Genomic DNA, 27,937 nt, shown 5'->3' with positions numbered 1-27,937 from the left:
GCCAAGAGTCTTCTGGGTTTTTTGCTGTAGCCAAAAGGCATGGGGGACTTGTGGGTCAAAAAACAAATGGCTTTCTGATGAAAGCTGTTGACTGTTGCCCTGAGAACTGACTTTTTTGTTGTTTTCTTATAGCAGCAAGCTGTAAAAAGGAAAGTTCAAGAAATCTACCATGTGACATCATTATGATAGCACACAGCTCATCAAAGAGTTTAAACCCTCTGCTAAGGAAAGGCTAGATTATGTCTCTCTGTGCCACTTCTCCTTCATCATTTATGGGGAAAAGGAAGCATGTTCCTGACCTGCAGGTTTCACAGGTGTTTGCTGGCTGCAGAGAAATGGGCCTGAATATATGTATAAAATAGCAAAGCTGTAAATGAAAGCAAGAAAAGCCTGCAGATTCACAAGGGCAGTGACCTTTCTCTGATGCTCTTTGGATAACTTACCCTGCATTTGCATCAGTGAGAGAAACTCATATGCTTTTCAGTGCATATCATGAATGAAACAAAAAGCAGAAGCCAGCCAGCTAGAGACTACTTTAGAAAAGAAATGTTCAATTCTGAGAGCGCATTCAATGCTCCTAACAGCTTGGGGACTAGATAAAAAATAAAAAAGAAATCATGTTTACCATAGCCAGCACTTCACTGATACTACTAAACAGAGCTAGAAGAACCAACCAATGACTAATGAAGCCCAAATAGTTCACAAAGGAGCTAATTATAACCTTCTTAAATCTCAGCTGCTTGAATTGAGGTTTTTCTGTGCAGGGTGCCACATTACACTTAATTTTTAGTTCTTCTCGGGAAAGAAGTTGCTTAATCTGCTTAACCATTTTCTGAGAAAGAGGCAAGAAGACAAGTTTTGTCCAGATTCTAAATTTTTTTCAAGATTTAAATGGATTTGTAAGAATTTTCTTTCATTTTTCAATGAAAATGCACTACTTTATCCACAACACGCCTTCAAACTTTCACAGTAAATGAAGTTAGGATCCATTTCACAGCTTACTGTGCAGCACTCAAAGCAGGCAAATATATGCTGTACAATTAATTTTAACACTGTCATGTTCCAGAAGTTCCAGCACACTCTCAGTGCACCTTTGTGTGCAACCTGTCCTTACGAACCAGCACAGAGACCATCCTCCTGCTTCCTTACAAAAGCAAATCAAACAAAAATATTGCTTTTTGGCATTTGAAATGAAAGTCACATAGGCAGCTTAGGAAAAAGACCAATTAACCTGGCAAGCAGACATCTGTGCTTTTACAGTTATCTTATTTTGCCACCTTGCATTCTGGGTTTGCTTCTCCCTTTTACCATATCTGATGGTAAGTGTAACTTCTGAAGATCTGAGGCACCTAGAGAACTATTGAAAAAGGCTAATTTTAGTTCCAGAAGGGTAATTTTCCGTTTACTCAATGGGATACATTAGCCTGCTGTGAATGGGCCCCAAGAGAGCTCACTTTTTTCTGCAGTTAACTAGAGAAATCAGTTACACTAGGCAAAACCCCAGCCCTGGCAAAACCCCTTTTACCTCTACACAACCTTTCTACAGATCTTAATCTGCGTAACACGTTGAGTGTTGAAAGTGACACTCATTCAATTGGTGCAGTTATTATTGAAGATCTCTGTTTTCTAAGATAAAGCCATGCTATTAAGGTTCATTCAGACTACCTGCAGGTTGTTTCTTCTTAAACTCATGTCTCATGAGACAGATTTAGGGAAAGAACAAAATCCTTTCTAATATAAATTCAAATCGGTACTTAGGTAAACAACAAAAGAACAAATGTTCCCAGAGAACAAAACACTCACTACCTATGTCAAGCATATCCACTACAGCCAAATCCTAAGGCCGCCTACAAAAACTTGTTATCACTGTAAACATTGATTACAGTATAATTTATACAAGTAAACTTTTAGCTAGCCCTCAGAATTGAGCATCTTTGAAAGGATGATAAAAAGCAGGCCAAAACTTACACACATCCATAAATCTGCTACTTAATTTGAAAATTCTTCACCTCTGATAATTCAGGTATCAAGAAAAATACAAAAAAAAAAAAAAAAAAAAAAGAAATACAAAGGGAGATGAATAAAATTAAGACATGGTAGTTTTCTAGAAAAGCCCTTTGTCAAGTAACTAATTTTCAATCTATGTTTTTGATAAAGGTATTTCAGCAATATTAAAATCACCCACTGCCACAACAGCAAAAATAAAAACCCACCAGCAGCATCCCTTGCATTAGATCCTTTCTACTATTGGTAAAGACCAGGAATATCTCTGGTCCTAACATAAAATCGTAGGACTGAAAATGAAAAACGCGAAAAATCCATATCCATTGTATTAGTCAAACGAGTATTCTACCATTTTTGTTTTCATTATTCACAGCTGTAACACTTTAAAGTTGCTAGAATTATTTTTTTCAATGTTCATATAAATTTTAAGTGCCTATCTATAGATACAATTTAAAAAACTCATCCATGTGTTTTTCTACAAAACAATCTGTTGTTACAGATATTTTTAATATGTAACCTACTACAAAAGGGACTACCTGAAAGTCTTCATAGCCAGACAGATATTTGATTGGAGATTATTGAAAAGAGAAAGCCACTTTTAGCCTTGTAATACCCTTCTTTAATTATGTAATAATTTTTAGCAAATCTATTCTTGCCTCATCTGATGACTGATTAGATGGTGAGGCAGAACACTGTAAAGAAATCCAGCTTTTACAAGTCACTGTGCCAAGTAATATCAAAAAGCCAGAAATTACTGTCATTTTGAGTTCAGTTTAATATATTACACTCACTGTGTTAGACCAATTGCACTGATTCTTTATTACTGGCTATTTTCCCTTGGGATCCACAAAACAGATCTTCTAATTTATAGATGCATGCCCTCTTACAAGAATATGGCTATCGTGATTCCTCCTTTCCTTCACATTTCCCTTCCTACAAGGATTTCATATCGCCCATGAAGAGACCACGAATGTTTTTCTTGGAACTTATCTGCTAGATCCATGAGCAGTTTAAACCTGCGTAAGCCCACCTCACTGACCAAAAAAAAAAAAAAAAAAAAATCCAACCATTCTAACTCTCTTCTCCTTTCTATTCAACTTCTTGCCTCTTGCTTCCACTAGCAGAAGGGTTCATCCTTCACTTCACCGCACACTGAATTGGCTCAGGGAATTGATTCAGGTTAAAACTATCCAGGAAATAAAGGTGATTTTTAACCTCAACTGGTTTCCCACATGAACAGTTGTCCTGGCAAAAGAGAGGGGGGGACAGGCAGGATCAGGGACAGAGAAAGTTTGCACACTGGGGGAACCAGAAAACCAGAACTCCTTCAACTTCCCTCAGCTTACATTTATAAACTGCTTCAGTTTATACCAGGGTAAAATTCAACTCAGCTGCAGTGTTTGATGCAGAAAGTAGAAGGCACCTTTTGACACATATCCACTCCGTAGCTGGTAAAATTAAGTTTTTTAGCTATTAATGGGTTTCTCCAAAGCATGAGATTATTCAAAGTTTTCTGGTAACACTTGGTTTACACCCTTTTACAGCAGCTGCCCAAATGCTTTTCAGTAAAGTGAAAGATGGTATTATTTCTAAATGGGAACTGACAGTCTTGTAGGATTTTTATAAAGATGCTCCTTCTAATCTGTACAGTATAATTTACAGGTCATTTCCCCCTAGCTGAGCTGTGTAATCATCAAGGAAGTATTATTGAATTATCACAGCAGCATACCATATTAAAGGTTTTCGTTTAGATGGGTTAGTGCGTAATGGAGGTCCATTTGACAGAGCTTATTTGACAGGACCACGCCAGCACTTCGGCAGAGCAGTTTTGTTCACTTGGCCAATAGCAACATTTTACACTAAAAAGCTGGTACAATTTTCCATTATTCGGAGTAAAACAAGCCTTCCAAGTAGAAAAATAATTATATCATAGTTAGAAGTAAATGCCATGTAGTAAAGCAGTAAATGCTAAGATTTTAAAATTTGCTTTTATCATGTACTTTGTCAAATTTTTAGCACTATTTTCAATAAATTGAAATAACACAAATTACAGAAACACTCAAGATGTTCCAAATAGTTTTGTCATCCAACTTCTCTGAATGCCAAATTAACATTAAATCATATGTACATACAGTAAAGAGAGGTATATGATCAATCTGAGTTGTATCAAAGATAGCATAATATTTATATATACAACAATGTGGCTCCTAATTATCTAGCACATGGTTTTGACTGCAAAATATATACATATTGAAGACCTTCTGAAAAGGACTTCACTCAGATTTCTACAATAGTGCTGCAACTACCTAGAAAAGAAGGTAGATAAGCACTTTCTACTAACAGATATATAAAGACTAAAACAAGGCAGTATGGTCTCTAGCAGAACCAGTAAAACAGACTTCGACAGGGTTACCTGGATTCACTGTGAAATTTTAATAAGGTTTTAACTGAAGAGAAAATTTGCCTTAGTTGATTACTTGGACCCTTGTACAATTTGGCCCCAGAAGACCTTATCTTTTTTCTGATAGAGCTCCAAAATATTAGTATTGAAAGTGAGGCAGGAAACAGTCAATGAAATATGTCACAGAAATTGAATGGTATGGTTCAGTGTCTAAGCAGAATTATACCTTCTCACAAGTATTTTTTTCCTAAGTACCAAAACCTAGGGAAGAACATGCAGAACTGCATAATTTCAAGTTGTAGCTGACATGCCATCGAAAAACAACAGTCTTAAATTAAGAACAGATTCTGCCAGATAGTCTTCCTTTTCTTAAATCCCAAACATATAGACCAGGAAGAATAAAAAATGGTCAGGCAAAAATTTAAATCATGGATTGTTACTACAAAATTAAGACTACCCAATTAAGCTTTTCTTTAGCTGTGGCTAATAGGAGAAAATATTTGATTCCTTTCATTTTTACCTGAATTTGTACAGAAATAAGAAATTTATGACCTTGCGTAAAGACAACTCCCCTGAACAATGTCATTGAGTCACTTTTTTTGATGTCTCGAGGAACTCAGATGTCAGAAGTAAGGGAGATAACTCTTTGGTCTAACATACAATAAAATTGAGACAACCAAAGGACAAGACAGGGCTACCCAGCACAGCCAGTTAATCCGTATCCCAAGCTACTTCATACAAATCTGGGCTCTATCTACCCAGTCAGCAATATGCAGCTTCTGAGATACAACCGTATTTGTCAATTGCTCATCACACGTGTAGGTGGGATAACCCACACAAAGTGACAAGACTAGTAAAGACTGGGTATAAATTAGGCTACAAGAATGTGCTACATTTAGGATACTTATCTTGGAGAAATGAAGTTAGGGAGTCATAAACTTGAGAACGTTTGGGTTATTTAAGCACATTGCAGTTAATCTGCTATGTAAATAGCCTTCCCAGAGCTCACTGTAAAAAACAGGTTATTTAAGCTAGCTAGCTAGCCCAATCAATTTGAGACTTCCTTAACTTGAAAAGACCTGAACTAGTGAATTCTTTTTTCAACTCCACACTAGCTTCCTGAGATAAAAAGCATAAAAATCACACCAATCAAAATATGTTGGTCTCCCCACCCCCTGACTTTTTCATAGAAATACATCTCTACCCTCACTCTTGTACTGTTCCATTCATACAGTGAACTGCGTGCATAGTAAGTATGTATAGGGAGACAATCTGCATAAATTAAAAAAAGGCAACGCTTACTACATAGTTCCATAAATGTTACAGACATTTCAAGATCACACATATATGTATCTCAAAGCTTTGGACCACACACTGAAATTCTGAACTACTTTCACTGAAATTCTACTTACTGAAATTCTGATGCTACTTTTACCAAAAGTCTTGTTTGATAGTCCAATGTTTTAAGTTGGGAGAAGGACGGCAAGGAAAAAAGACAGAAGGTCTGCACAGATGAACTAGGAGCTCCTATCAAAACGGAAATGTGAGGAGACAGAAGTAGAGACAGGTGAGCCAGGAGGAATATGGAAAAACTGCCTGAGTGTGCAGGGAGATTAGGAAAGCCAAAGTCCAGCTGGAGTTCAAGAAGGGCTTCAACAGCAAAAGAATAACCCCAGACAAGTGCACACTGGGCACCGACAGGCTGGAGAGCAGCTTTGCAAGAAAGAACATGCAGGTCCTTGTGAAAATTGGCCATGAGCCAGCAATGTACCCTTGTGACAAAGATGACCTACAGCTTCCTGGGTTACATGAAGAAGAGGATTCTAGCAGATGGGTGGGTGGGGCATCCTTCCCCTTTACTCCGTACTGGTAAGATGCATCTAGAGTGCTGGGCTCCCCAGTACAAGAGATGCACTGATATACTGGTGGAAGTCCAGCAGGCCCACAAAGATGTTTATGGGACAGAAGCATTTATCGTATGAGGAGAGGCTGAGAGAGCTGGGACTGTTCAACCTGGAGAAGAGAAGGCTCAGGCAGCATCTTATCCATGTGTGCTAACAGCTGCTGGAAAGAAGCAAAGATGAAGCCGAACTCTTCCCAGTGGTGCCCAGTGAGAGGACAAGACGCAATGGGCCACAGACTGAAACCCAGGAAATTCCAACTGAATGTCAGGGGGGAAAAAAGAAAAAGAAAAAAAAAAGGAAAGTAAAGACCACACATTTTTCTACTGTACAGGTGGTCAAACACTGGAACAGTGTTGCCCAGAGAGGGTATGCTGTTTCCAGCATTGGAGATATTCAACATCCAAGTGGACATGTCCCTGAGCAATGGGCTCTACCTGACCCTGCTCTGAGCAGGGGGGTTCAACAGGATGATCTCCACAGATGCCTTCCTGCCTCATCCATTCTGTGATTCTGTGAAGAGACAGGAGAAAGGAAGAGACTGGCCAGCATCTATCATCTACAGTATAGGCTTAATTTTAATCCAAAAGTTAGTGACCCTCCTCATACCAGACATTTTGCTCACGTCTGAATACATCAGTGGCAAAGGTAAACTGATGTTGTTATTAGCTTTTAATCCCTCATGCAGTAAACAAGAATATTAGCTACACATTTTATCTAACAGTGCTTGTACAGCTGTTTGGCTTATTTTATTCTATATACTTTAATCAACTAATTTTGATTTGGTGATCACATTAACATGATTTGTTTATGTTGCTTCTGTTGTTTTAAAGTAAAATGAAGTTCTATCACATTGAGAACAGAAAAGATTCAAGAATTCTTTCCTAGATGTCTGCATTCTTGACTGGAGTTGTCTTTGCAAAAACAGTAAGTGCAAGTCTGTGTCTTGCTGCAAAGCAATTTTTTCTTGAAAACATTATTTCTTGAAGAAAAACTAAAATATAGTACAGAGAGAACAGGTCTGAAGTAGTATGCCTACCCAATAATCAGTCATTCAAAAGCAGAGCCAGAAGCTCATCTCCCTTCCTATGTTTACATTAAGGTAGAACTATGGGTGCTAGATTAGGTGTAGGATATTAAGGCTTGAATGCCACATGAGGTCTGGACTCCCTGGACTCCCTTCCTTCCTTCTTTCCATTTCTATCACCAAGAGTTATCAGAAGCGGCTGTTCCATACCAGTTAAATTCTAGAAATAAGACTTGTAGGAACCCCTTAGGAAAATGTACCGGTAATTATCATCTTTTCTTGCCACTCCTCCCTTTAACATTCCACAGATGTGTCTTCCTCATCAGGTATTTATACCATGCTCCATTACTCATTGTATTTGAGCTCATAAGCCAGAACAACCCAAACTGAATGACTGGATAAAAACTAAAATTTTCAGCCACAAGTAGACTTCAGGATACCAAACCAACTTCGCTGAGTTAAAAGAAAAAAAGAAACAACCCAAGATCCATTTACTAGTGTTTCAGTGAAAGAACTTCTGTTTTAAAAACCATCATGGTGCATGTAGCCTATCACTCCTTTTGGCCCTTCACAATTCTTTCTTAACTTAAAGGTTAATTACAACATTGAAGTCTCCAAATGGGTGATACAGTTTTCAAAGCCTACTCCTCAACTTGGCATGACTATTTTCTATGGCAACCAAAAATTATTGTAATGTATGAAAGGGCTGTTACAGCACAATTATCTGTCTTAGTGCATAGACATATGTCCCAAAAGCAAAGATGTAACATAATTATTTGCAGTTAAATGAATGTGGGGCACAGCACAGAAAGACTAAAGAGGTCAAATGTGCCTCTGCTTACTTGTTTCCTTTTGCTGTGGAGTTTTGGTCTTACATACACAAGAGTCTTGTATCAGGTCCACTAGATGGTGCAATCCATCTTCTCCGTTAAATTCTTTTGGCGTTTATACACATAAGTAGTTAATTTTTGAAGATGAAAAAGTCAAACTTAATACTAATCAAGGAAAGGTTTATTACTGGAAGAACAAGGCACCAAACAGAATGTCAGGGTTCAGGAAAGATCTAGGCTTGAAACTCACATATGTTAGCAGCCAACACCTCCATTTTCAAGGGAAATACGATTCCACCCAATTTCAGACTATATAACTGCGCTCCAACAACATTTTCATCACATGAAAAGGAAAGTAATCAGAACACCATGCTTTAAATTATTTAAGTACTATCAACAGGGAAATAATCAACCCACTAGGGGGTCAACAGATTTATTGACCAGTAAAGATTGGCATTCAGCAGCATGTCAGTACTCAAAACAACCTAAAATTTGTCTTACATGCTTCAGAGGTAAAACCAATACCATAAGACTAGAATATGATCTCTCCCTTATTATCCATAATCTTAACCTAAAGCTGGTTATCTTTTCACTTCTGATCCTAATTCCCAGTCTTGGTAAGGGATTAAGTCAAGATACAGAAATAGAAAAAATTATTGCCAGGTAAGGAGGTGAACTATCTCAGTGACAGACAACAGCCTTGATCTGGATTGCAGCCAATTTTATTTCAGCCCTTGCCAAGTTCTCAAATGCTTGAGGTCTGCTGAATCATTGAAGAAGATTCTATACCACTTATTACTTTCTTGGTAAGTGGCTATTTACCATGAAGAATTGTGTGCAGTGCCAAGACAAGTCCTACACTAGAAAGCAGGTTACACCGTTTCAGAAAATGGAACAGGTGCAATGCTTTCTGCTTGGCAGGCTTAGTAAAAATTGGTAGACCTTCAAAAAGTAATTTATTAGTCCTCTCCTGGCAGTTTTTGGTGGATCTTTACTTTCAGCAATTTCTACTTTTTCTCCTCAAATAATGTGTTCTTTTTACAGGGCAATGAAGACTGTTAATCAACATATTCTGCAGCAGTTGGAAATGCAGTTTCCTGCAGCCTAACAACAACAAAAAAATTAAATAATTTACCAACATCAGTGACCCATTTTGCAAAGGATAACCCTTAAAATTCAAAGAAAAATGGATTATTTTTTTCTTCAAAGCAATACAAATTGCACCCTAAACACCACAAAATTGACACCAAACTCCATTTTTTCTCCACTTTATGAAAACACCTCTGTCAACTGTGATAAGGAATTACAAAACAATACCAACTTTGCTAAAATTAGCATAATATTTCTTGACCGAACATTTTCATTGTGGGTCTTTTCCTTCTGGAAAATATTCCTTTGGGGAAAAAAATCCTCATGGAAACATGTCTGCCATGATGAAATGTTGTCTAAAAGGTCACTGCTTTTTTGATGGTATGTCAGTCTCGTCCAACAGCAACATTTCGGTTCTTCATTTCACTTAAGAATTTTAAACATTTTCAGAAACACCTACATCTTTCTTAATAATCTGTATAGCGCAAATAGAAAGTATGGAATGAAAAGCTGGAAAGTTAGCCTAGAAACTTACTCAATTACATCGAAGTGTCTACTGACAGTACATTTAATAGTATCTTCACACAGAGATCATCCATAATGCTTTTGCCCATTATTATTCCATGTCATGCTTGCATACACTACTGACCTTATGGAGCGCAGGAGCCATTACTGGCACCAGAAATCCATTGTAAATGTAATTCACAAGCTGGTTACGTATTGAGGGATGTGCCACCTATGAGGGTGAGGAAAGAAAGACACAGAACAGTTCCAGTAAGATTTAAAGGAAGACAGGGTACAGACTGCTATTAGCCACTACCAAAACCCTTTCCCATTTAACAAGACATGTTCGTTTGTCCTCCTCACCAGCAATTGCTATGTTTCAGGTTCTTAAAGATTCTTCCTTCTTCAAAGAAATACACAAGCTATGTTTAATTGCAGTAAGCCTGCCAAATTTAGAGAACAGGGCTTTTCAATCTCCCTGCATGCTGACAAAGATGAATGGATGGAGAGAAAAGTGTGTATACCCATGCATCAAAGGAAGATTTGAGATTCTAAATTTAGCTCCTGCAACCTTGTCAGGGGCACTTGAAGGTGGATTTGCCATTAACTTGTCCTCCTACAAGAAGAAAAAGCAGAACAGCTGCATTCCTATGGTTCAAGACTACACAAACCAAGCACGTTCTAGCTATGGGATAAGAACATACCAGTCATATGCCCTTCTCCCAACCACTGTAAAATTAACAGAAATGAAATATTCATTCAATACATTGGTTAAGAGCTTTAAAAAGTGAACCGCTATTAGAAGCCAAAAATTTTATGATGAAGCATTCATTTTGTTTTCGCAAAGAATATATACTATCAATTCATGCATTTAAAAGAAATTACATAAAAGCAAAAAAAAAAAATCCATTCAGAAGCATTCTAAGTTAATATATTCTGTTTAAAGTTCACATAGAGACTGGAATGTCACAGCCTACATGCGGCCACAAATACATTCTCCCATTTGCAATTCTTCCTAGACTTCTTTTAATTTGTAACCCTTACTTCAGAAAGGGGAAGAAAAAGCATTGCCCTTCCTATGCTGTGATCCAGGGAAAAAGTAGTAAATGGCAAGAGATTTTGGCTACACTGTCCCTTTTTAACTTCTAGACAAAGTTTTTGGGTCAGCACAGAACAAGCTACACCACGAAGACAGTTCCACGCACAGAGGAAAAAATCCTGCAGTAATTGAACTTTCAATTCAGCTGAAGAAAGAAAGACTATAAAGACACAATCAAGCAGCAGGTCAGGAACTGCTTTCTGCATGTCACCTGAAGATCCCTAAGTATTTTGAGTTTATTTGAAAAGTGGTTTTAAGTAATATGTTCATCTTCAATTTGTCTGTGGTAACCTTTATATAATTTTTTCAAAGTATCAAATATGACCTCCTGCAAATCAGGATTTGTAGAAAAATTCTTAGACACCAAAATGAATATTGGCCACCTTTAAAGATGCATGTTAAACATCTTGTATATCACATTTAAAGGATGACATCTACTATTATTTTCGCTTGTTCAATGCTTTAATAGTCAAACAGTTGCTTTACTGTATTTTGCACACATCTCATTAAAAAATTTCTTTTATTTAACACTAAATGTGATTAAATTTTTGATCCTATTCAGCATATTTCTTCAAGTAACACATACATCCAGAGTTTCTGTAGAACTTACATCATGTTTTAATAGAATACTGGACCAGGGTTCTAAAAACAATGTAAAAAGACAGAAATCTCATTTTACGTTTAGATCAAAGGGAAAAAATAGTAAGGGATCAAAGCCAGGAAAAAAAAATGTAATCAAGAAATAATCACTAAGAATAGAGAGCGGATTACGAACAGGCCAATCTAAAATGAATTTACATTTCTAGGAAGATACCTAAATTCTGCTTGGAAAGCTTTCTTTATGCAGTACTTGCCAACAGGCAAAACAGACTGTTTTCTTTTTGTACACTATTATGAGAGCTTAGGCAAACACAGATTGTTTTTCAGTGCTTAAATATATAAAGACTGTATTTTCCCACATGTGAAGGAAACATGGTTTAAAAAAACCAGAACATCCTTCCAATTACATAATGAAATATCATGCTACCACACAAATCTACTGTTTTCATTTGAAACATTTGTCACCTAAAAACCAATAATATATTAATTCATCCTCATAACCTTATAACCAAGACAAACAGCACAAAGCATTCATTTCATAAGCAACTTATTTCAGTGTAACTTAAGAAGCCTATGCCATTAATAAAAGTAAATAAACGCTGAAGTTTACAAACTTCGGCAGAATGTATAAAAAACTCCTACTTCCAACTGACACACCGACTCTGCTCCATTACCTGTATCACAGCATTGCAAAATTCAAGGGAATTCATGAACTGTACAAGGGCTGGTGACAACAGCCAGTCATCTTTCAGCAGACAGTGCCACTCTTCTCCTTTTTCCTCCAGCTTTGTAGGCAAAGATGAATAGAGGCCACTTAATCCTGTTGCTAGCACCTGTATTTCAAAACGAAAGGAGAAATAAGTTAACTTTCCAACTGGCCATCTGCTTGAATGACAATGCCACAAACTGTTTCCCTTACTAGTTTTAGTAAGGTAAGAGCGTTGAGATTAATTTCCTTTCCTTTTGAAAGAGTCCTGTAGCAGAAAGACATGAATATTTTAAAGAGCCTTCCATTTAATACCCTTCTTTCAAGAGCTGGTATTTAGGAGAAAGTGATGGAGAAAATCAGGTTGTCTTATATTTTTTTAATCCAAAGTTATTATTTCTCTTTTAATACTTGTAAAAGCATTTTACACTTTCCTTCAGTCCCTTCCAGAAGAAGCCATCACTGTCATTTACCTACAGTTTGCCTTTCTTTTCTTGGCAATTTGAATGTTACTGCTTACAGATGCCTCTAAGAAGTGATTTCACTCTGAAATATGAAACATTAGAAATGGAGGGTTAAAGCGCCCCAATCAACAAAAATGAAGTTCAGCCCCACAGAGACCACAGAACTATGCTGACTTTCATTCCTAGGCACTTGAACTCAACTGAATCCACTTTAAAAAAATAATTTAAAAACAACTCTCACCATTTGTGATTTCTCATTTTCCTTTCTTATTTATTTGGAAGGGGGAACGGAAGAAACAAAAGAACCTGAAATAGTTACTCTATAGACACTGTTTCCAGTGATGTTAAGGCTTACAGATTTATGTAGAACATTCCACTGAAGCACAAGATTGGATTTTTAGTTACAATTTTAAAAGCATACTTCTAAAAAGTTTTTTTAAATTTTACTGCATATATCCAGAGTATTTAGTAGCTTCAGACCAAGATTTTAATAATTAAAGTTATTTGAGGCTGGAAAATGTCTAAATATTATTTACAACTCTTACCTGCGTGACATGATTTTGTACAACCTCAGGATAATTTTTAATATGATCATCATTTTAATGGGAACACTAAGACTCAGTCTGATGGAAATCTTTAATTTTCATTCATTAGACTCCTGTAAGAACTCTTCCTCTTTCTACAAAGGGCTACTTGGCATCGACAGTGCTAGACAGTCAAAGCTCAGATGAAACACAACTGTTTAATCTATTAGAAAACAAACAGTTCACAATGTGCAGGTCAAAGACTGCAGGTTCACAGAAGCAGATTCAGGTTTTGATCATACACAATACCAATTACAATTGCTAACCCAGCCAAGCCAGACAAAGGCTGTCTTTTTGAACGCTTTCCATTCCTAAATCACAATTCTGAAGATGGAGTTGTTCTGGTATACATAATTAAGCCAAATATTAAGTGGGGGGGAGGAGGGGAATATGTAGAAAATTCACTGCTTTAGCATGCTGTGATACTTTTTCATACACGTATATACATAGATATATAAAGACAGATGCTACAGATATGTTAAAAATCTAAGAAGCTAAAGCTTTATTTGTACAATCACATTTTTCTATAACCTGAATCTTTTTTGTTTTTTCTCTCTCTCAGCATAGAAGAGCTCAAAGCAAAAACTTAGGAAAGTCTTAGTAGGCCTATAGAACTACGTATACGTAACCCTCACGCACTTAGATTCACAAACCCGGGCTTCAGATGCTTCTAGGAAGAAAAACTCTGAAGAGAGAACTTGAATTTCTTTTCTGTTGCAACCTGTTAATTAATGCACACTTGATTTTTCATTGTCTGCTTAGGATTTAATTGCTATTCATAAACACACACTAAACCTCTCAGTAAGCAATCTGATTTTCAGAGCTGTGTACTGTCCATTTTTCTCCTTCATACAGAAGTTTAGTCCTTAAGCACAAGAAACTGACCTTGAACAAAACTTACTACTCTCCCCTGAAAGGAGCAATGAACTCAGTCAATGCCTTGAAGTAAAGAACTCTTTAGTTTGTCTGAAATACTGAAGTAAGAAGCGACAGATGTAGCTGCTAAATTCTGTAGTCTAAAAAGCTCTTATTTTTGCTATTAAGTACAACACGTGACTCTCCAAAATAATGTTTCTAAAGCTCTGAGACAGAGAGTAGCCACTGAAAGCAATTTCATCTCTTTACATAAAAAACATTTGAAAATTTTCATAGGCATATATGATATAAACAGGATTGCTATTTGAAACTACTAACAGAACTCTTCCCATTCCATAAGCAGGCATATAAAACAATGCACTACATTATGAAGTTTTAATCAGTAAAATTATGAACATAAATTAAAAAAAAAAGGAAAGGGAAGGAAATGAATGAGTTCATGTCCTGGAAGGGCAACATTGGTTTTATTTTTTGTTTTACCCAGAGCAGTGTCCTTTTAAACTTCTCCCAAGATTTGTCATGTCAACCCTAAATGCTCATCTACTTTTACAAGCATCTCCAGCGGTTTTTTTCCCACCACTGAGTCATAAGTCTCTTTGCAAACCAGTCTCCTTGATTTATTTACTTTCTCTTGACTCACAGAAGACACTGACTATGATTTGTAATCCCAGACACATTATATGATTAAAATGTGTTGTAAATATATAATCAATTACTATATGGCCAATTCCTTCCCTTTAATAATTTCCTTTCCTCCCGTATCCATAGTCTTTCTACCTCTTTGCAGCCTCAACTTTTCAAGGACATTGCAGAGTCATAATAATAAAGCAGAGTCCTGCTTTAATACTTGATTTCCTAAGCGGTGAGGCATTTACAAATACAAAGTTTTATGGAGAGACTTTGAGATGATATCCTGCTGAAAATTGTTTAGAAATACTGTTTCTTCTTATAATGCTGAACAGACAATATCTTCAATCAGATTCAGAAAACTTTCAGGTCAAAACATGATAAAAATTGTATGGCAGAAAAACCTCTGTAAAATCAGAAAACTTTGTCGAAGAGTTTGTCTACGCGTTCTGTGTTAAAAATAGTCACATATCTTACTGCAGCCTGTCCCCTTCCTTCTTAATAGTTTATTTGCCTACAGTTTTGAATGTTACGGACAATCTAGTTTTAAAAAGCTGCTAATCAAAGTTAGCACAAAAGCTAATAGCAAGAAAGCATTCAGGATCACTTTGGCACATATCTAACATTGAAATTGGTATATAAGGCAGCAGAGATTTATGGCCAGACCCCATCCCAGGGGATGTCTGTACTATTTAATAAGGCATGGTAAAGAAACCCCTAGATACTACCAAGCAACTCAGCCCCAGAACCAGAGATAGCATCACCACGTGGCCATCCAAACGCCATTCCTATTAGCACAGGACTGCACTAGCTGTTTTGCAGAGTAGCTGAGGCCACATCTGCAGTGATTTGAGGGATATACAAAAATAACACTGACACCTACAGAGTCTTCCACTAGAACAAAACCTGCTTCTTCAACTCATGACACTCAGATTCAAAAAAAAGATGTGCTAGTATGCTAATTCTATGGTATTGCATTAAAGTTTTATTATAGATTTAGGCCAGTCTCATTACTGCTCAGAAAGTCTGATTTGAGCACACTTTGACAAGAAGCCTTCCTAATTAGAATGATTGTCAATCATGGCTCCCTGCTGTTCGAAGGTTAATATGGCTGGCTTTTATCTTCAGTGTAAAAAGTCTGCTTTTTTTTTTTTTAATTAATTGGAAGATGTAATTATGGAAGTTATAGCACAGATCCAATAATAGTATCTGTCTCAGGGACAGTTTGAGAATCAAGTTCATAGTCTTTAGCACCATCTATTAAACAAGGTCAACTAGAGTCTCTCAGCACAAGAAATTCAATGCAATATTTACAACTGACAAAGGAAACCAATTAGAAGTTTTGTTTTGGAACTTGTAGGCCTCCTCCCGCCTGCAAAACTGGCTCTGCCCTGCTGCTCAAATGACGTAGCAACCTCAGAGTAAATGGAAACCTATGGCTGGAATAGCTGTCATGCACTAATGCTTAAGACAGGGATTCTTGTGTATTCTGCTCTAAAGCTCTTTGCTTTAGTTAGCTATGTAAGGCTCCCCTCAATTGAATTTTTTTGGGGCATTGATTAAACTAAAATGCAAGCCACACAGAAGATAAAAGAATCAGTCCAAAAACTGGCACACAAGAGCACCTTCTCTACAGAACAATGTTTGGTTTTGAACCCATCTGTTGCAGATCGCAAACTGATTTTTGCAACATTGCCTGAGACAGCCATGGAAATGTCCAACTCTATGACAAAGAGCAAGTCTCCCTTTCACCTTGCAAAAATACTACACTTTATAACACTCACACTATTTTCACACTTATTTTTTTAACTGTTGAACTGATGTTATAATGTGGCAAGCGCCGCCTGTTTAAGCTAGCACTGCCACCAGAAACAACAGCCTCAGAACACCCTGTTCCCACTTCTCACTCCCTTCACCCCCAGAACCTCACAGGGGCCCCACAGTGAGACAGAACAGGTTTCCTTCCCACCAAGTTCTGCTGTAACTTTCATCAGTTTCCCAATTCAATTCACTGTGTGACTGCAAAAACACTTGTGCTGGCCCAAAGACACCGGTGTGGGAGCAAGGAGTAAGACTCTGGCAGTAGGACCAGCTTAAACAGTGTTACAATTCGTGAAACAGCTGTTAGCAGAAACAAATGCGTTACAACACACCTTTATCAACAATGACAGAAAAGGATGAGAAGAATACAGGGGAGATGGTTTACCATTGAAGATCAAGCAAAACAAGAACAACTTACTGGGCAAAAATAGGTGTTTTCTGCTATGTGGTTTGCAACAACGTTGTTTTCTGCAGACAGAGACATTATGAAAAGCAGTGCATCACGGGCCTGTTGGCCTACTGTTCCTTCCCGATGGATGAAGGGAATCAACAGAGAAAATATGAGGAAATTGGCAGCTCCTTGGTCCTCGCTGGTGTGGAAAAACAGTTCTAAAATGGAGGGATCTTTGGCTATTATTGAGCAGAGCTGGTTCAAGAGGACAACCAGTTCTGTTTCTACTGTTGGAGTGGCTGTTCCTGAGCAGGAACTTAGTAACATCATCAAAGGCTTCAAGATGGGCTTGTGATGCAGCAAAGGCTGATGAGATTGGGTTACTAGCATTTCATACATTTTCAGTTGCTCGATTTTTGTCTCATCAGTGAACTCGCGCCGTAAGCTCCAAAGAAAAAGCTTCTCCATGATGTTTTCTGAGACCACAAACTCCAGAATAGGCCCCATTGAGGCATCCTTTGCTTGCTCCTCAATTAATAAGAAAAGCATGTGCTCCACATAATTCTGAACAGTGCTGGCCTCATCAGGTGAAATTGCCCCATACTTTGCCTGAGTGTTTTTCAAAGGATCATGCTTCTCTAAGATTTTCAGAACCTAAAGAGAAACAAATGCAGATCATATCTTTGAATGCATTTTTTTAAAAATATGCACTTAACCCATAAAGAAAAAAAAGCCAAAACATCAAAATTCTTAGCACAAGAAGCACAAACTCTTTTTACGCTTTTTGGTTTTGTCTGTCAAACTTTCTAAGTTTAAAAGTTTCACATTTGGAACGTACGAGGCCAAAACACAATTATTTTGTTAATCTTTTTTTTTTCTAATAATTGCCTAAATTTGCCATTTCTGTTGCTGAAAACTTGGGATTCTCTGAAATATGGATAAACTAGGCTCCCTTAGCCTTCAGAAAGTCAGTTTCACTGGTGTTTGAAATAAAGTTGCTTTGTCACAGAGGACTGAAATCAAAAGGCCTGCTCTTCAGCTAGAGTAACCGTGCTCAGGCGTATCAATATCATGAGGTGACTTGCAGTAGTCAGAGTAGCAGAAGCCCACAGAGCTGATCTTTCCTTGCTGCATCTTACACGATACCAAAAGGCCACTGATGCTCATGTAATCTTGCAAAATTCAGTATAGATTTAGGATTGAGTAACAATTGTCATCCCAGCACTTACACCCCTGGATTAAATTCTGTTCAGCACACAATCAGTGAAGCTCATTGTCTGTGAAACAACGACCATCTTTAGCCTTTTTGTGGAGCAAAACTGCCACAAAAACACAAGGGAAGAGCAGCTCCCCTAACACGACAGCATCACTAGAGTTAAGTGAGAAAAGGTGACTCTTGAGCAATGGTTCCTCTGACTCTGGAAACATCTCAGGAACACCACCATTCATCTGTCTTGCTTCTCAGGATAGCCAAAAAACAGCAAAAGCAGCAGCACAGAGTTATTCATATTCTGCATCAAATATCCTATGTTATAGTGCTCAGAGCAAAACATCTTTGCCTAAAAGCAATTATAATCCTGATGGCATGCAAACAGTTTTTAGAATATGCTGAAGTGCATAATTTATGTCTATCCATAATAAACAACACTGCATACAGGTTTGCACCACGTGTCTAATATGCTTTACAAAAGATAGGCAAGCCTTACCCAGCGTAAGGAAAGGAAGCACAGAGGTTTGCAACAGGGTACAAGTCACCATGAATCACTAGGAAAGCCAGTAAGAAGATCTAGGCCTTCTGTGAGACATTACTATGTCCTATCACTTCCCATTTAGATGCAAATCTGGAGTTCAAAGTGTGATTAGTAAAACCTAACCGTACCTTGAAATGTTAATAACCTTTGTGTTTTAAATTGTCATCTACTACATTCTGCATGAAGGACATTTGTTCCTGAGGATGCAGGATTATCCCAAAAGAAAGAATGAAGCAAATTCTTATTAATGCAGCCTACTTCAAATCAATAAAACTAATTAACATTACCTGTGCCCAGTGCGTTCTAAACACTATCATGCATGTTTCTGGGTCAACACCCTGCAGGCTTGGAGCCTGCTGGTTTTTGCTGATACTGGTTCCAGAGGACATTATAAATTATCCAAAGGTCAAGCCAACTAAGCCATGATGAATTTCTTTTCTAAATCTTCTAGTTAGCTACAGATGTTCAAGCATCATGATGACATTGATACTGTGTTTTGAGCTTTGGTATCCAGAGAAATCTGTTCAAAGAAAAACAAAACACAAATATACCTATGCACATTAAAATACAGGGTGTAAGAAAAAGAACATACTTAAAGACAATACTAAAATCATTCTTCTTTTAATTCAGTTTGAGGATAGAATATTTGAAAGCATGTTATATGGGACCAGCTTCTGAAACTTTTCCTCATGATAATAGTTTCTAATGCTCAAACTTCTGAGATCAGTGGCTGAATTAAGGTGTTACTAAACCAAACAAGCATAACAGAAGCTCATGCAGTAAACATTTTATGCATAAGTCACTATATTTTTAGTTTTTCATTGCGATATTTTAGCCATCTGATCATGTCTCTCTCCAGAGTTGCTTAGTAAATAATGTTGTATAAACTACACACGTAAAAGTAGTGCAGGTTATTTCTGGTTGTTTTTTTTTTAAAACAGTGTTTCCATGAATAATTACAAATACTTCAAAAGTTTTCTGTCAGAAAGCATATAATAAACAGTTGGAAACACCTATAGAACACCATATGCAAGTATGGGGATGCATCTGTACCAATACCAAAGTAATCAAAACCAAACAACATAAAAGATAAAACCTTCATGTATGCTAAGTCAAATGCATTGAGATGTCATATTAAAGGACTATGAGAATAAGACTAAACATTGAAACATTCTTTTCATGCAGTATTTAATATCCTAGACACCTGAGTATTAAAGTAGTTGCACACCTGCAGGGGAAAGATAAAATGAAACAAAGACAGGTATTTTCCAGATATTTGAGAGGCTTAAGAGAACATATTATTCCCTCAAGCAACAATATTTAAATCACACAGGTGTCCCCCCACCTTTTTTTTCCCCCCTCCATAAGCTTTATATTTTTAGTCCCCTTTTTGCAAGTGAACTAGGCTTTTAATTCAATTCTGGTTTGGGCCATAGCAAAAAAAAAAAAAAAAAAAAAAACCCACACACAAAAAAACACAAACCCCAAACCAAACAAAAAAGCCAACAAAAACCCCAATGTACCAACAAAAAAAACACATACACCCCAAAATTCCTCCAAAATCCCCACCTGAATCAAACCTCCACAACACCAACACACAAAGAGTTTAGGAAGCCAACAAATGCACTACAAGTTCCTACAGTTTGCGTAAATCACAGCAGATTTTTATTTTCATTAGAGACTGCATTTTGAAGTCCTCTCCTTTTCTCTAGTCTTCATTAGGATCCCAGGGCCCCTGGACATTCATTGGCTTAGTGAAATACATGAGGAAAATTTTGTACTATCAGTTGCCACAGCTCATATAGCAATTCTCTGCCAGTATAGCAGGTATTTCTCTGCATATATCTTAAAAGGCAAAAGTCTTTTCTGGGCAGTGGACATCTCTGCTCCCTGCATTTGTGCTCTGCTTACATTCTTGAAACTGTTAGCACAAGAAAACTTACAGCCTGTCTCAAAACCAGCCAAAAATATACAGGGTACAACTAGATTTCTGAAGCAAGCAAAAAGCAAAAGGTGGTTATGCAATCCCCTGTATCTATATATGTATATTCACATGTTCAGGTTTCAACAAGATTCAACTGCATGATCAGAGCCTTCCCCCTCCATCCTAACCCTTGCTTCTTACAGCACACAAGATGCATTTCCTATGCTTTCCTGTGTTTTCTAAACACTCTCAAGCAATACAATTAACACAATCCAGTTCACCCTTTTTGCAGATAAAACAATCCATGTGTGGAGAAGTCGGCATAAATTCCAGACGGTTTATCTGTTTGGGTAACACTACTTCCAGAATGAAGCTGGCGCTCCATACAAGCTACTCACCAGGTAATAAACCTCCTAGAATCAGATGCACTGGAGAACACTGTGCAAAACCGGTGAGAATTAGCTCATGAGAGCCAGCTAACACTGGGAACAGAAGTAATCCCTTATAAAATGTCAAAGTCTCTCTACTCCTTGTCCCACTACTCCACTCACACTTCTCACCTGTCTATCTCTTCTGTGCTTACACTGACCTTACACCTTGAAGCACTCTTTCCCAACAGTTTGGTTCATGTGCTCACTTACTTGAAGGCACTTACCAGTATATTGCTACTTCTTAAACCTGTAAGTCCTGTAAAAATGAATAGCACTACCTCTACATTATGGATGTTCCTGCACAGAAACATACAAACAAACCCACACCACACACACACACACCACCCCCAAAATTAAAATACAAAACAATCATAGATCAAAGTGGCAAGTGGATCTGAGAACCCAGCTTCAGAGGCCTAGGATCTGGGTTTTTTTATTTTTACTGACTTAAGCAGGTACCACTATATGTTCAATGCACAGCTTCTGATGAGTTTTGCTTGCAGCTCTGAAAGCTCAACATTTCTACCAAAAAAAAAAAATCAAAACAAGATGCATGTTCAGAGACCACTTAGAAAAAGCCTTCTCTAAGTAGTTTGCCTAATACCATACCTAATAATCCAAAGGCCTATTTAATTGACCTATTCTTCAAATCACCTGTTCACTTCCTATCAGTTCCCTCTCTGTCAGCCCTCTCCTTCAAACAAAAGTCTTCTCATTTCTTTAAAAGTTCAGCAGCCTCCTCCAGGCAAAAGTGCCCTTCACAGCACAGCCCTGATTCACCCTTTGAGCAGATCTGTCCTGTGCATGAAGTGAAGCAAGCAGCTTTGGAAAAACCTAATGTGATTGTGTAATTAAAGATGGTATCATAAGGTGCAGCAAAAGAACTTAATTAACAAAGCAGAGGCAAGCTCAATTCTGGAATTTACAAGTTGCTTGACTTTACAACTTAGAGGTTGTTTCAATGTAGACTTTGCATGCTATTTATGAGTTTAAATAAAAGAAATTGATATCTAACGCAGTAAGATATCACATGACAAATTCTTGCAGTACAGCCGTATGATACAAAAAGTTGAATCGGAAACTTAAGATCAGCATCCACTATTTAAGTTAGTAAACAACAATAAAGGAAATTATGGCATCCTTCAAGAATGCTGTTAAATATCAAGGATGAGTGATGTAAGACTCTTGAGATGCATGCAGAGCTCTAGGATGTACCATACAAAGGCAATCCAAAACTACATAACCCATCACCTTCTCTTCTCCTCTACTCTGTTTTAATTCTCTGTCCTCCCTATCCTTTGCAATTTTCTCTTTTTTCTTCACCCATCTTTCCTACCACAGCCTCAGATTCTACTCCATAAACCTCAATACAGTACCTAATCTCTCCCCATCAGACAGATCCTCCTTTAAATAAGTATTTCTATCTTGCAGCACTCCAAAAATACTTTTTTTGGGTAGAGGTTCCATACTGGTGCTTTAGTCATTTACAGATTCCTGAAATATTGCCCTACTTCTCTGCAGCTATAAGATGACCTACAGTGAACAGAAATGGAACATCTCTCAACACACATTCAATATACAGCAAGGTGCCCCAAGAGATCCAGTGACGGAGCCACTACTATGTCTGTGTGCCCAGTAGGAAGGCTCACTTTCCACAGAAGTGCTACTTAGTTATTGACATTTGTGTAAGAATTTATAACCACCACTATGTTACTGAACACTCAAGTCCTGCCTCCGCTAACAGCTTACTGCCTAAGCAGGTGACTGCTACAGTCTGCACTTGCAGCGTGGACATCTTTTGCTACACAAGGATATCCTAAATCTAGCCACCATATAAAAAGAACTGATACAGTCCCTGTGAAAGAAGTCTTCAAGACAAGCAGACAAGCAGGTGTCCCTTCATCTCCTGCATGAAGTCTCCTAAGGTCCTATTTAGCCAAGGTATTTACGAGACTTTTGCTATTTCCAAGTCCCAATTTGGGCACATTCAAATTATAATGCTGGGAGTTCTCAGATACACAGGTCATTAACAACTGCAAGCATTTTGATCCAAGTTGGATCTTTTTCAGAGTTAGAAGACACAAGATCAGAACAGCAAGGGCTTTCAGTATGGCTAACCCCAGAAATGGCTATGCTATCAACCACAGAAAACTTTTAGGAAGCTTCCTTTGAGATGATGTTGCATGCATCCTGCCTGGTCCATTTACTATATTTGTTATTACAGGAACAAATACTACCCCATTGCTTGATACAGATCTTTGGGAGTATGTGATTGACAAACTGTAAAATAGAAAGCTCATCTCCAGCACTTATATACTCTAAAACCTGCACCTAGCAGTACAGTGCACATACATACATACAATCACAAGATTAAAGCCACTTACATCTTTAATAACAAAGAATCACAGAAAAGATCATTTGTCCCTTGTGACAAACAACATCATCTCAGTAAAATTCAGTCTAAGAATTCATTCTGAATGTTCACTCCTATTGCACAAAGTCATCACAAACAGACTTTACAAAGCATCAAATGAAGAACAAAAATACCAAGTTTAGATTATTAGCTTGCAGCTTGCCTGCAGCAAGCATTAAGCTGGTAACAGTTAAGTTCACTTTCATCTAGCCCAGCTATCGGATCAGAAATCTAAGAGTATTGAGAGAACACAGATGTTATCCACACAGCAGCCAATACTATGGGGTTTTAATCATCTCTAATTTAAATGTAACAAGACAGCAACAAGCAGACCGCAATATGCAATAATATTTCTAAGATCAAATCAATTTTCTTAAGAAAGCAAATATTTCCAGTTTGGAATGCACCTTGAGATGCTTGGATTTCCTTAGTAATACAAAACACTAATAGCTTGTGTAGGCTTCAAAGTCTTTAAACTCTGTAACAGTGTTGCAAGAAGCATACAAAGCTTTTGACAATTTAAGTGGTCACAGAGTAGATCCTAAAAAGACCGTACCTGTTTTAGAAAGGGAAGTAATTGAATTGGATGATATACTATCTTTTAAGATACCTATCAATCTGAAGTTAGCATGCTGTATTTATAGCAGTAGTAGAAAGAATATATTCATTATATTTGTGGTAAGCAGATTTTGTTATTAGATTAGTAGGTTTTCTTGATTATTTTGCAAGACCAAATGTGCCACAGAAACTGCAACATCATATTATTCCGTGTGAAGTAAAACTAATGCCAATTGAGCAGGACAAATAACTTGACCACACTGAGTCCAAAAGTGAGAAAATAAATTAATTTATAGAACACCAATTGATGCAGGAAGGGGTAGAAGTGAACTTGGTGGCCACAAAGAACAAAACTAACTGTTTACTTTAATCAGTTTATGGTTAAAATTTTACAATAACTTGGCCTTTCCTCTCTGCTAAATCCTGATCAAGGTATTACTCCACCGTTTGATAGTCCTGACAAGCGCTAATACACCTCTCCTGCACTCCATTCAAAATTCTACCTCCAAAACCCACTGCTCAGTTTAATACCTTGACCCTGTAACACAATAACAGAACCTTCTTAGGTAAATCTTTCCACGATTCAAACTTATCTAATCTATCAGCCTTTTAACCCTGTTACAAGGCCAAGTCTACCTACACTTCATAGGCAATTTCAACTGCCTATACTAACAACACTTTTGTCTCTAACCCCTCTTCTACTACATGGAGGTACCTGCCCCTACCACCAAGGGTTTATATATTTAAGAATCCCCATGTGGAACAAGAAGCACCAGCATACATATCACACACACAAGGAATGGAGATTCAAAGAGCCAAGTCACTATCCCCCCTAAGATCTTCCTATATTCTCTGTATAACCACACAACAGCTTTTGAAACTCGGCAACTAATTTGCACCTACATAAACTTTGTTGATCTCATATTAAATTGCTTTCAATGTAGGCTTGGTTAGTTGGTTGGAGGTTTTTTCTCTGCAAATCTGGTCCATGTTGCATATACAAACATGTTAATAAGCACTTGTCTCTCCGTAGGCAGCAGCAGAGACAGTTACACAGTCATATGCATAGGTCTGTAACAGATCTGTGCAGTCTCTGGTAAATGAAGAGGATGGGAGGAAAAGAGCAGAAAACTTCAGCGCAACACGGCCTATTTTCACTTCAAAAACATGCAGCAGTCCACAACTGTGCTGGGTAGCTGTAGATTAATCATAAGATTGAGACCCAGTCAATTGCACTCATGGAGGATATCTGCTTTCAGTTTTTCTTCTGAAGTCTGTAAATCATCAACCCTTTTTACACAGCTGATTACAGGGCTGAACTCCCCAGTGCACAGAAGTACTTATTTTACTGCAAAGTACACTGGAAGAACAACATAGAGGAGAATCCCTTGTGAAGTCCACTCCCACTGGAGTGTCTCTCTTCGAAAGTTTCACTTTTGAATTAAAAAAAAATAGCACAGAAGTCTGCAGAACCGGGGCTTCCCAGGCAATGCACAACATACAGACAAAAGATACACTGCCTAACGCAGTAAGGGTAGACACAAAATACACTGCAAGGTTCTGCAGTTTGAGTATCAAGGTTGTCTTCTGTTGAAATACTAAGATGCTGTGCTCTCCAGCAGTTCTTGATCACAAGTGTACCTCTGTTGTAAGGTACTGTCTGCTTTTTCTCTACTGGCCAAAGCTTTCCACCCTGTCAGTCCAGGCACAGAAGAGAAAACTGAGAGACTGATAAGAAGGTTCAATGGCAGTGAAAGAAACTCCATATATCAAAAAATTTTCATTGATCAGTGTAGCATAAAGAGCCTTGAAATTAGATAACTGCAAAGAAGCAGAGGGCAATTATATGGTCTTTTGCATAGCTATGTAATCACATCTCTGCAGTGTCTGATAAGTGGGTGAGAGAGGGCAGGAGAAAAATGAGTGGCAAATTTTAGCATGCCTCAAAACTTAGTTCCAGCTTAAAAGGGACCTTGTTGAGCGTTTGTTTATTTTTGGTTGAAAAGAAAGCCTTCTGCATAAATTTGTCAGCTTTTCTTTAGGGACTATGATCGGGGAGAGGGTTTAAATTTTATTAACAGCAGCGATTTCAAAGGAAGACATGAGTCTTTTCAAAGCAAAGGATTCATCTCACTTGTGTTAAGTTTTGCTACAAAAGCAAAGCACATGAAGAACAGCCACATCCCCACCCTTAATGATCCTATACATTCACCACCAGAACGCAGAAGGATTACAGCTTGCTCTCTGGAGAGCAGTAGGTCTGTGGTAGGCAACTGAGAAAACATCAGCTGTTAAAAGCCACTGCATCAGAGGATCCTCTTTTTGTTTAGGTACTACTCACTGTCAGAAGCAAGAAAGCTGCAGTGTATTACTAGAGGAACAGTTTAAACTGCATGAACAATTACCCTCCTCCTTTGTTTGTTCTTTTATGTTTCAATGCTGCAGTCCACCAGTTGCCCTGTCCTTTGTCTACCTTGAGCAAACCTTTCACATTTAGTCATCTTTCTTCAAGCTATCTTTTCTACCCAGGATCTGCAAAGACACTATGCCTCCCGTGAGTAGGTGGGAGAAGATATGTTTCACACTGATAAAGCTATCTGCCTAAAAGCCTAGCAGAGAACGAGTCCCCACAAATTGTAAAGCAATATAGTTAAAGTACCAATCTGTTCTCATCAAGCACAATTTAATCCAACTTGCTAACATGAAAGTAAGAACGTCTTGTGACTTCTCCCTACAGAGACTGCCTAACAAGATCTATCTCATGAGAGAAACTACACACAGTAAGTTTTATAACAAGACAAAAATCCTACTGGCCTATCTATGGCCTGCTGCAGTTAAAAAACACCATTCACCTTGTCCCAAATCTCCAGGGAGCTACACTACTCACATGCTCACTGCATGAGCTCAGACAGCTAACTGGGGTACCACTACCTTCTTCATGTGATCTATGTAATCCTATGGTATTACACATTATGGGATCCAGGCCACCACATTAAATAAATGCATGGTTCTTCAGACACGCGGATGGGCAGTTTCCCTCCAGTAAGTGCAGCAACAATGACAGGCAAGAGGCCCGCCTGACAGCTCCAGGTCAGCAGCACTGCACAGGCATAAGTGCGCATGCTTCAAGGGCAAGCAATGGGATCAACTCGCACTAGCAGCCTATGCACATGCATACAGGCTAAGCCAAATCTCAAGCCTTCAGACACTTCTGCTGCATGGGTCAGCCAAAAAGAAAGAACAGAAAGGCCAGTTAGGCAGTATGGTCCAAAATGCATTGATGCGTTAGGCTAAAATTATACACAGTGGGTCTAGAAGAAAGGTATACAGCTAACCAGCATAGACAATTAATCAAAGGACATATTACCAAACCTAGAGAAGTGGCAGCGATTGCTCAAGAAAACAGTAATTAAACAAAGCAGAATACTTGACAGAGACCTTGACCTCCTCAAGGAGGGCCCCATTTACCTGATACACCACGGGCATGTTCACCTACCACATGCATTTGGACACAGGCAATGTCACTGGAGCACAAGAGCATGCAGCCACTGAAGTGACTCTCGCAAAGACCCAGGAAGAATGAACTACATGTTCATATCCCTAGGTCATAAATCTGAAGCTAGGGAGGGAAAAAATAAGGTTGCAATTCTAGTGGTATGACTTATTCCTTTTAGAGAAAGATAAGGAATATAATAAACCTGTTTCTCTGCTGTATTTGATCTCACTTTTGGCCTACTACAGAAATGTAATAATTCAGTAACAATTAGTGGTTCAACACACAGATTAAGTTGTTTAAAAACTTAAGGACACAATAGCAGCTAAAAGTTCTTCAAATCCAAGATAGGTACCTCTCTATTCTTAGTAGCACTCTGGCACAGTATGACTGAGGTATCTTCTCTGCTACTACCAGACAACTGCTGCAAAAAGGATATTAAC

At 37.9% G+C, this 27,937-nt stretch overlaps 1 protein-coding gene across 8 annotated transcripts in view; it reads right to left on the bottom strand.

Annotated features, from left to right (window-relative positions):
• The window catches only part of FHIP1A (FHF complex subunit HOOK interacting protein 1A), a 96,143-nt gene that overhangs the window by 25,383 nt on the left and 42,823 nt on the right, over positions 1-27,937 (bottom strand). For all 8 annotated transcript variants that reach the window (XR_008731537.1, XR_008731536.1, XR_008731538.1 and 5 more), the window contains 4 exons: positions 18,963-19,195; positions 16,952-17,578; positions 12,130-12,288; positions 9,902-9,988 (listed from right to left, as the gene is read on the bottom strand). Coding sequence is in view for 5 of the 8 variants with exons in the window: in XM_055705958.1 (XP_055561933.1) it covers positions 9,902-9,988; positions 12,130-12,288; positions 16,952-17,578; positions 18,963-19,064 (975 nt within the window). In the remaining 3 variants the exon portion in view is untranslated. The remainder of the gene's footprint in view (positions 1-9,901; positions 9,989-12,129; positions 12,289-16,951; positions 17,579-18,962; positions 19,196-27,937) is intronic.

The sequence above is a fragment of the Falco cherrug genome, chromosome 1 (genome assembly GCF_023634085.1).
Source record: "Falco cherrug isolate bFalChe1 chromosome 1, bFalChe1.pri, whole genome shotgun sequence".
Taxonomy (NCBI): Eukaryota; Metazoa; Chordata; class Aves; order Falconiformes; family Falconidae; genus Falco; species Falco cherrug.
Note: the sequence above shows the minus strand (reverse complement) of the source record. Positions and strands in the feature narration are given on the sequence as shown.